The 11,034-nt window shown below is 45.4% G+C and overlaps 1 protein-coding gene across 3 annotated transcripts in view; it reads left to right on the top strand.

Moving 5' to 3' along the window:
• The first annotated feature begins 839 nt into the window (after positions 1 to 839).
• Positions 840 to 11,034, top strand: part of LOC137433721 (glycerophosphocholine cholinephosphodiesterase ENPP6-like) — a 121,536-nt gene continuing 111,341 nt past the window's right edge. Inside the window, exon 1 of one of the 3 annotated variants that reach the window (XM_068125987.2) lies at positions 840 to 1,577. In XM_068125987.2, the coding sequence (XP_067982088.2) occupies positions 1,301 to 1,577 (277 nt within the window). In that variant the 5' untranslated portion in view covers positions 840 to 1,300. The remainder of the gene's footprint in view (positions 1,578 to 11,034) is intronic. The other 2 variants (XM_068125985.2, XM_068125986.2) reach the window with 2 other exon arrangements.

The raw sequence follows: 11,034 nt of genomic DNA, 5'->3' as shown, positions 1-11,034 counted from the left end.
TGGTATACAAAAAACATAAAGTGTGAGTGTGCTGTGGATGAGTGAAGGGCTATGTTCTTCGTGTACGCACTTCAGGGAGATACATGATCAGGCCATTTTGGATTGTCCTCTGCAGGACGACGATGAAAAAAGGTTTTTGAGAGTCCGATTGAACCTTTCACACTTGCCCTTTTCAGCAGGACGCCAGGATGTTGTTTGGCTCTTAGCAATCTTCTTCCTCTTTTCATTCTCTTATTCTTCCTCTTCTTTTTCTTCACTTTTCCACATAGGTGTGGGTATCATCATTTGTCTGGGGCTCAGCTGTGTCGCTGATGTCATCCTCTGTAGGTTAGAGCAAGTATTTGGAATTTGTTTAGGATGCCAGCGATAGGTCACCTACTCTTTATGAAGGACACTTTGGGATGTTTAACATACACAAAGTGAAGCTAATGCTAACAGATGGTCCACCTAGTCCATCGTCCAGTTTATATCTCGGTCGGGATTCTAACCCAGATTGACAGCTCAGATGCGAATGTGCGTACGTTTAAGGCCAAAGCTATCCTACAAGCCTAATGGTTACCCGTCATGTAAAAATATTCATATTTCAACTTCGACACCAGTAAAGGGCAGTGATCATCAAACTTACAGGACATGGAATGTTTGTAATCATCATTTGTGATTTAATATAAAATGGAATAAGATCTAATATGAAATCCTCAGAGTGATGGAGGGATGGGTTATGTTTGCGGAGACGGAGGCAAGACTTTAATGTAGCATCGACCTGGGAGTGAGAGGAGGCAGTGTGTCCTTATAAGGTGCTGTTATACTTAGCAGGTACCAAATCGTCTTGAGGGAGGGGAGACACTTGGAGAGAGAGAGAGAGAGAGAGAGATCGAGTTGTGACATAAATAGAAACGGACATTACAGTTCGCCAGGGGAGTCGGTGAAGGCGACACTGGACACAGGGCCATTCTACCTGCAAGACACTGTCAACTTACCTTATGTTGGTGGTCACCTGTCTGGATGAGACTGTTCACTCTTCTCACCTTCTATAAATACATTCATGTCTTGGCGGATGTTAATGAAGACAGTGTAGAAGGATTGGACATCCTCGAGTCAAAGAACGTTCGGAGAAACCACTGAAGAGGTCGGAAGGTGTGAGCTAGCTGATGAACGCTTGAGGGGTGGAGATTACCTGTACTAAAGGAGTGCTGATCCACAGAGGTAACGGGTAGGGAGTGTTAGAGGAAGGTCAAGAGTGAGAAGGCAAAAAGGGAGAGATCCCTGAATACGAACACAGGTCGAAGGATAGGTAAATGAAATGACGTGTGCATCCCAATGGAAGAGTCTACGGTTTGGACCAGATTTCTACCTGGGTCTCCTGATCCTATGCAATCATCTGCCTCCTGGACTCTCGAAGGATCCACATCCCTTGCTGCTCATCTTGGCCGAGGGTCTATCTGAGATGTACCTGGGAGAGGGGAGTCGAGAGAAGCTGACAGGTCTGAGAGAGATGGCGATGCACGGAGTCCTGGCCAGAGGGCTGATGCCAGTTTTCCCGACGCTCTTCTACCCAAACTACTACAGTCTGTTTACAGGTGAGCTTGACAATATGTAACCTGGAAGAAAAAACGTTTGTTGATAAAATCCATAAATGGTTCAATAACGTTGCTGAGAAAACAAACGATACAATTATACAAAGCATTTGCACATCGTCACTTTGGTTTGCATGTCATCACTTTGATTTGCACATCATCATTTGCAAATTGTCATTTGTACATCGTCACTTTGATTTGCACATTGTCACTGCTTTGCACGTCGTCATTTGCACGTCATCACTTTGATTTGCACGTTGTCATTTTGATTTGCACGTCGTCACTTTGATTTGCACGTCGGCATTTCTTTTGTCATCACTTTCATTTCACGCAGTCATTTCTACATCGTCATTTGCACGTCGTCCTTTGCACATCGTCACTTTCATTTTCACGTTGTCATTTTGACTTGCGCATCATCACTTTGATTTTAACATCGTCCCAAAAGACCCCCAAGACCCAATGGACCCCAAACACCCAAAATACCCAAAGACCCAAAATACCCTGTAGACTGTTAAAGACACAATAGACCATGAGGACCAAGAAGTCCCCAAGGGCCGAGAAGACCCCAAGGACTCTCAAGACCCAAAAGTCCCCAAATACCCAAAAGACAGAAAAGTCCTTGAAGACCCAATAGACCCCAAACACCCAAAATACCCCAAAAACCCAAATGACCCTGAAGACCGTTAAAGACCCCGAAGACCCAAAATACCCCAAACACTCTTAAACATCCAAAAGACAAAAAAACAAAACAAAAGACATTACAACAACAACAACAACAACAACAACAGCCGGAATTTTAAGGCCATTTTCCCTGCTAGAGCGGGGGTTAGCCTTGCGGGCCCTTTGACAATCTTCTCCATTTTGCCCTATTTTCTGCATCTCCCCTTGTTAACCCCCTTGCCCGCATTTCTTCTTCCACCACCTTTAGCCAAGTCTTTCTCGGTCTTCCCCGTCCTCTACTTCCTTCTACATTCATTTCCATCATTCTTCTCAACCAGTCACTTTCATCCTTCCTCAACACATGACCAAACCATCTCAACCTGTTTCTCTTCACAGCATCCATCACAGGCTCTATTCCCATCATCTTTTGCAATTCGTAATTTGTCTTCCTCTCTCTCAACGATACTCCGCACATCCACCGAACCATTCGCATTTCCACCCTTTCCAGCCTTCGTTGCTGCTCTACATTCATTACCCATGTCTCGCTCCCATAAATCATAACACTTCTCACACATGTAGCATACACCTTTCCCTTCAGCTTCAACGACACTCCCCTCCTCGTAAGCATGCCACTCAGTTCCCGAAACTTCTTCCATGCACATCTCACTCTAGCAACCATTGCCGAATCTGATCCACCATCTCCATTCAGCATGTCTCCTCGGTAGCAAAATGTTTTCACACCTTCTAGTTTCACGCCGTCTCCAAGATCCAACTCAACATTTCCTCCACCTGCAGCTCCCTCTGTGCACACCTTATACTTGAATGTAGCTACCACACTGCTTTATGACCCTCTCAGACCACTACATTTTTGATGAACCCACTCAGCGCACATTGTACATTGAATGGAGTTCACTCCGACACCCTTCCTGCACTCACCAGAAGGCCACTACCCAGTTCTTTCCACCTCACCACATGCTTTACCACTTGCCATCACCTTTGTTTTTCCGATATTCACCTTCAGATCTTTTTGGCTGCATACCTTCCTTCCACTTGTTCATCTTCTTCTTCCCTCCATCCATACTCTCTCCAATCAACACCAGATCATCTGCACACAACTCCCATGGTAAACCCGTCCTTCGTCCTTACAGCTGTGCGAGCTCTATCGTGCATTGCCATCACCACTCTGATCAACCATTCCTCCACTCCTAACTTCCTCAATACCCATGTCACTACTTCGGGTGGAATCCTATCGAATGCTTTCTCCAGATCAACAAACCCAAGAAACAACTTCTTCCTCTTCTCCCTGTACTTCTCCTGCAACTGCCTTATACTAAAAAGCACATCCGTCGTTCCTCTTCCTGGCATAAATCCAAACTACATTTCGTCGATCTTCACTTTCTTCCTTATCTTCCTCTTCAACACCCTTTCCAATAGCTTCATTCCATGCTCCAATAACTTTATCGCTCGATACGAGCCACAGTCCAGAGGGTCACCTTTCCCCTTGTAGTGAGGGACGAGGGTACTCAGTTCCCAATCCACTGGAATGCGGCCTTCTTTCACCCCCAGATTACAGATCTGTCATTCTCTTCACACCTGTTACATGCTCCTCCCCGACCCCCTGGTCACGGTGTACCTCCGAGCCCCGAGAGGAGTCACGGCAGAAAAATGTGTTATTCTGTATGTCAAAGATCAATGGTGAAGCCACACCAATTGTTACAAACCAACAAGTATTGTATTAAGATCACACAAGAATAACAGTACAAAAACAATAATAATCAATTGTACAACAAATAGTATATCATTCCTGTGATTATACCATCAGGATCATACAATATAACTCACTGTGCTCCAAGTGAGCGAAAAGAAGAAGATTCCCAATGTCTCAATTGCCCGGCTTCAAGCCAAAGTGAATCCGCTCCAGCGATCGACAGATCAATGTCCAATCGAGACGAGAATCCCGTTCGGATGACAAGTACAGTCCCGCTGCCAAAGCGGGGCAAAGGCGCCCTCCAGGCGACTGAGAGATCACACAATCGGGTATGGATGTTTCACAGCTCACAGTCGGCGACACGCAGATTTTCCAATCAAAAGCCACGTTACACACACCCACACCAGATACGTCTGAAAGCGGTGAAAACGGCTGATGAAGCAAAAAACCTTGCTCGACGAGCAAAGCGCGTGAGTCAAAATGGCCGACGGCCCGTACTCGAGACGTAACGGCAGTCCAACGATTCTCTTTGGAATCTACCGCAAAACCTGACACGCAGGTTGATCTGTCACAGCGATAACAACTCTGTCACAGGAATCCCTTTCCTGGGAAACCCAAAGTTCACTCGTGACTCTTGCTCACCAACGTTCGCTTCAGAACTCGGAGCAGCTCGGCTTTCTTGTCGAACTCACTCGCCCCACCTTCTTTTTCTCTTCCTCTTCTTCGTCGTCCAGTTCCTGATCCGGTTTTCGGTTTCTTTTAACTCTAACGTTTTCACCTTTTGAAAAGAGTTCATAAACAATAAACCTTTTGAAAACAATAATAGTACATGGAATCAAAAATGTTTACAGTGGATGAAAACCACAACAACGGAAGTGACGAATCCATAACACTTCCCCCCCTCAAGAAAGAAAGTTTGAACATAGTGAAAACTTTCTTTGCAGGCAAAACTCTTTTAACAAACAAAAGTAAAACTTACACCCAAATCATCAATTCACGTGATCAACAATAATTAATATTTCCCAAAAATAAAGCAACAAAACTTCCAAACAACCGACAGAAATTTCCAAAGTTAGTTCACTCTGGATAAAGCATCAGCAACGATATTGTCCCTGCCCTTTACATGCTCAATTTCCAAGTTGAACTCCCACAAGACCAAGCTCCATCTCATCAACCTCTGATTTTTATTTTTGATTTTTTGAATGAAGGTTAAGGGGTTGTGATCAACAATCCAAAACAAAGCAAATCTATAGCACTTTTTGAAGGAGGCCAAGCTGAGAGCCAGGTTTCATGATGGTTGGGTGGTGAGGCCTGGAAATATTCACGACATGGTTGCCTTTAGGAATGTGGAGTTCACGGTTAATCCATGTAGGAATCTTGGCTCGGCTGCTCCACAGCATTCAGTGCTTCAAACTCTTCCTAACTTTCATAATAATCATGGTTGGAGCGCTTGTCGCTGTAGTCATGTGAATAGCGGTCCCCTTCTCGGCCACTACCCTGATAATCATCCCTTCGGGAGTTGCCGTAACTCTGGGAGCCTCCATAGTAATCTCGACTGCGGCCACCACCAAAACTACGACTCCCACACCGGGAGCCGTAGCCACCCCTGAAACTACCTCCACGTTTTCCTCCTATGTAGCCCCCTCGATGCCCATGGCCTACCTTCTCTTCTGTTATGGTCCGACCATCCAAATTCTTGCCATTCAAATCCTGTTCTGCATCTATGGCGTCCTTTGTGTTTTCAAACGTGACAAAGCCAAACCCTCTCGACTTTTGCGTCTCCCTGTCTTTTATCAGCAGCGCTTCCAAGAGTGGTCCATATTTGCCGAAGACAGAGTCCAGAACATCTTCCCTTGTGTTGAAGTTCAGTCCACCTACAAAGAGCTTGCCAACATTGCCTCCATTCATGACTAGTGTGTGCTGACACTTAGTTTCAGGGTACTTGACAAGAAGTGTCTGTGCAAAGCATGACGTCAGTACCTTCCTCTTCTCTTCAGAGTGCTTCCTACCCATAGCACGAGTCGCGGTACAGGATGGAAAGATACCCGGATTCTCCTGCTCTAACTGTGCAGTGTTATTTTCCATACTAGGCTTTTCATCAAACATCGCGTTACCAGAAACTTGACCACCGGCCAAATCATTCCCGATAACAAAAGAGATTCCCTCTACAGGGAGAGTGGCTTGTAAACTTACGGTGACCGGTCCTGACACCAAATCAGACTTCAAATGGATGACATGAAGTGGAGCTTTAACATAGCCACCAACCCCCTGTAGAAGGACACTAACACCAGTAGCCGTCTTCTCTGACAATGGCAAAATGCCTTCAAGCATCAAAGATTGATGTGCTCCTGTGTCCCTCAATACCCTAACAGGTCTCTGGTTAGTCAAGTCTCCATCCAGTGACACCACCCCCTCTGAAATAAAAGGTTTGTAACCCTCTTGAACAAGGTCGTTCTGTGATGCCGTAACTTTGGCATGGGAACCTTCACAAGGCACTGTGCTCCAAGGACGATTTCTCGCATTGGCCAACACATTCGGAGTTGCGCTAGTCTGACTCCGCTCCTGATTTTTCCTTTTTAGGGCATAACATTGGGACATCAAATGCCCAGTTTTCTTGCAAAAAGCGCAAGTAGGCCCGGAGGAAAAACTCGTGGTCTGCCTCGAGCCCCCCGGAAGATAAGTCTGTCTTGGAACTGTGGTCTTCTGATCCCTAAAAGTCGCGGTATCAGATTTGTCCTCATAGTCATCTCCAGGCCGTCCCCATGAATATTCATTCTCCGCACCGGATGTACCATAACTCCCCTGGCGAACTCTAGGCGGGAAGTTAGGTTTGTGGAACCACATCCTGTGTGTCAAGGCATAGTCATCTGCCACGGTTGCTGCCTCATACAACCCTGGTACCTTCTTTTCCTCCAGATGTACTTTAATGTCCGCGTGGACACTGTTTGAATTCCTCCACCAAGATCAATTGTCACAACAGTTTGAAGTCTTTCCCAATCCCCTTCGAATCACACCACCGATCAAACATGGTTTCCTTCATTCTGGCAAACTCCACATGGGTCGCACTCTCCCTCTTCCTGGCATTCTGGAATTTTTGCTGGTAAGCTTCAGGGACCAATTCATAGGCTTTGAGAATGGCTTTCTTCACTTTCTCATAATCTGCACATTGGTCAATCGGTAAAGCCGAATAGATATCTTGAGCTTTACCCACCAAAACACTGTGCACTAACATAGTCCAGGACCCCACAGGCCATTTTAGCATTTGAGCCACTTTCTCAAAGTGTAAAAAAAACTTGGCTACCTCCTTTTCATTGAAGGGTGGAACCAGCCTCACATGCCTACCAACATCCCAAGTGTTCTGCCTAGTTGTCGAACAAGCCAGCATGGATACGAGGTTCCTTTAACTCCCTTTCGGCTCTCCTTTCCTCTGCTCTTTCCTTTGCTCTTCCTTCTTCTTCAGCTCCACTTTCCTTGGTTCTTCTCTCCTCGATTTCTCGTTACTGTTCTACTCTTCTTTCCTCGAGTTCCCTTGCAGCTCTCCTTTCCTCTGCTTTTAACCTTTCCTGGCTCTGCAGTTGCATCTCCATTTTCCAGAGCTCCACATTTTCTTTTTCCTCGGGTGACCAATCCAAGGCTACCTCTGTCCATGTTCCTTGTCCCACCAGAGATTCTACCACCAATGTCTGCATCTCTGCTTTCTTCATATGAACTGGGGCCTCCAAGTTAAAATGTCTGGCCAATATCAAGAGTTCCGAACTTTAGACACTGGGAACTGTGACTCATTAGGGGACGCCGCAAACTGTTCTGTGTGAAACACCATGGCGACTATTAGTTAGCACCTGTTAACCTTCAAACAAAAATTTCAATTTTTTTTTTTTTTTAATTTGGGAATGTTAGAAAAATTCCAAATTTGGGAATTTTAGGAATGTTAGGGAATTATATCCCAGTTGCATGTTAGGGAATTTAATCCCAGATGAGGACCCCAATTTCAATTTGGGCCAATTTTGAAATTGGGCCAAATTGAGTTCCCAATTTCTCGGACGAGCCCCCAATTTCATGGACGAGCCCCCAATTTCTGTTACGTGCTCCTCCCCGACCCACTGGTCACGGTGTATCTCCGAGCCCCGAGAAGAGTCACGGCAGAAAAATGTGTTATACTGTATGTCAAAGATCAATGGTGAAGCCAAACCAATTGTTACAAACCAACAAGTATTGTATTAAGATCACACAAGATTAACAGTACAAAAACAATAATAAATCAATTGTACAACAAATAGTATATCATTCCTTTGATGGTACCATCAGCTTCGTACAATATAACTCACTGTGCCCCAAGTGAGCGAAAAGAAGAAGATTCCCAATGTCCCAATTCCCTGGCTTCAAGCCAAAGTCGATCCGCTCCAGCGATCCACAGATCAATGTCCAATCAAGATCAGAATCCCGTTCGGATGGCAAGTACAGTCCCGCTGCCATAGCGGGGCAAAGGCGCCCTCAAGGCGTCTGGGAAATCCAAAGGCGCTCTCCAGGCGACTGAGAGATCACACCCTCGGGTATGGAAGTTTCACAGCTCGCATTCGGCGACACGCAGATTTTCCATTTAAAAGCCACGTTACACACACCCACACCAGATACGTCTGAAAGTGGTGAAAACGGCTGACGAAGCAAAGAAACCTTGCTCGACGCGCACAGCACGCGAGTCAAAATGGCCGACGGCCCGTACTGGAGATGTAACGGCAGTCCAACGATTCTCTTCGGAATCTACCGCAAAACCTGACATGCAGGTTGATCTGTCACAGCGATAACAACTCTGTCGCAGGAATCCCTTTCCTGGGAAACCCAAAGTTCACTTGTGACTCTTGCTCGCCAACGTTCGCTTCAGAACTCGGAGCAGCTCAGCTTTCTTGTCGAACTCACTCACCCCGCCTTCTTTTTCTCTTCCTCTTCTTAGTTGTCCGGTTCCCGATCCGGTTTTCGGTTTCTTTTAACTCAAACGTTTTCACCTTTTGAAAACAGTTCATAAGCAACAAACCTTTTGAAAACAATAATAGCACATGGAATCAAAAATGTTTACAATGGATGAAAACCACAACAATCGAAGTAACGAATCCGTAACACCCCCAACTTCCCGCTGCCTTCGTCATATCTCCCACAACTCCCGTCGGCCCTACTGCTTTTCTACTCTTCATTGCTTTTATCGCTTCCTCAACTTCCTTCTCAGTTATCTTCTCTGCCGGTCATAAACCTGGGTTACTCTCGATGTTGCCATCCCATTCATCCTCTGCATTCAACAGCATTTCCATATATCTCCTCCATCTTCCTTTAATTCCATCTGGGTCCACAACCATTTGTCCCACTTTAGCCTTCTAGCAACTCATCCCCATCACATCACACCTCTCTTTCGCTATCTGCTTTGCAATCCTGAATACCGCTCTCTGACCCTCTTCCGAATCCAAGCGTTCTCCGAACATGTTCCTACATGCCTCCTGCGCATTTGCTACCTCTTTCTTTTTCAGCCTTCTTGGCTGCCTTATAACTTTCATGCTCTGTCTTTTCTGCTCCCATACCCTTCGCCTTCTGCCACTCCTTGTTCTTCTTCCTCTTCTCGTCAATCCTCTTTCCAACTTCATCATCCCACCACCATGTTTCCGAGTGCCTCGGTGGTCCTTTAGTCCATCCACATACCTCACCAACGGATCCTAACAGATTATCTTTCATTGACATCCAACCACTTTCAAGCTCAACCACATAATCCTCTGCCATACTCAGCCTCTCTTTTAATGCCTTCCTCACTGTCACCTCTTTCAACCTCCACACCTTCATTTTTGGTTGGTACTTCACCCGCCATGCTCTCCTCGCACCTTTCACCCTTACAGTCACGTGAAAAAGTAAGTACACCCCATGTAAAGTTTTGACTTTTTCAACATATTTCAACATACAGCTATTTTATCTTCATTTCAACAATATTGATAGATAAAGGTGATATAATATAACAAATATCATGAAACATTTACATTTTGTAGTCCATTGGATAATTTAAATAAACATAAATGCAAATTTTGCATGTGGAAAAAGTAAGTACACCGCTACATTTATCACTACTTCAAATACCTAAAATTAGAATCAGGTGCACCAGCTCAGGTGCAAATGATTAGAACATCGTCAGAGAGGATCTTGGAGGAACCTGTCTTATTTAAACCTCAGACATTTCGTTTGGTTTGCTCTTTGTTGTTGAAGTGTGCGGCGTCACCATGCCTACATCAAAAGAGGTCTCTGAGGCCTTCAGAAAGAAGGTTAGAGATGCCTACGAGTCTGGGCAGGGAGTTAAAAAGATCTCCAAACAATTTGAAATCAATCATTCGACTGTCTGGAAGATCATCTACAAGTGGAGAAGATGCCAAACAACTGCCAAATTGTTCAGGCCTGGCCGCCCCAGCAAGTTCAGCCCGAGAGCAGACCGCAAGATGCTGAAAGATGTCTCTAAGAACCCCAGAATGTCATCACCGGACCTACAGGTACTTGCCACTGTTGATGTCAAAGTGCACGAGTCTACCATTAGAAAGAGGCTGCACAAATTTGATCTAGATGGGAGGTGTGCCAGGAGGAAACCTTTGCTGTCCAGAAAGAACATCAGGCCAAGACTAAAGTTTGCCAATGAACACCTAGACAAAGACCAGCACTTCTGGAACAATGTGCTCTGGACAGATGAGTCAAAGGTCGAGCTATTTGGCCACAGTACCAGAAGACATGTTTGGCGAAAACCATAGACAGCATTTGACCACAAGAACCTGATACCAACTGTAAAGCATGGTGGTGGAAATATTATGGTTTGGGGCAGCTTTTCTGCATCAGGGCCCGGGCAGCTCACCATCATAGAATCCACTATGAATTCTTCATTGTACCAGAGGGTGCTTGAGGATAATGTGAGGCCATCTGTCAGAAAGTTCAAGCTCAACCGAATGTGGACATTGCAACATGACAATGACCCTAAACATACCAGTAAATCCCCCAAGGAATGGCTGAAAAGAAAGAAATGGACGGTTCTGGAATGGCCAAGACAAATCCCGGATCTAAATCCCATCGAGATGTTGTGGG

Source organism: Myxine glutinosa, chromosome 10 (genome assembly GCF_964187855.1).
Source record: "Myxine glutinosa chromosome 10, kmMyxGlut1.1, whole genome shotgun sequence".
Lineage (NCBI taxonomy): Eukaryota > Metazoa > Chordata > Myxini > Myxiniformes > Myxinidae > Myxine > Myxine glutinosa.
This window is presented reverse-complemented; position numbering and strand designations above follow the sequence as displayed.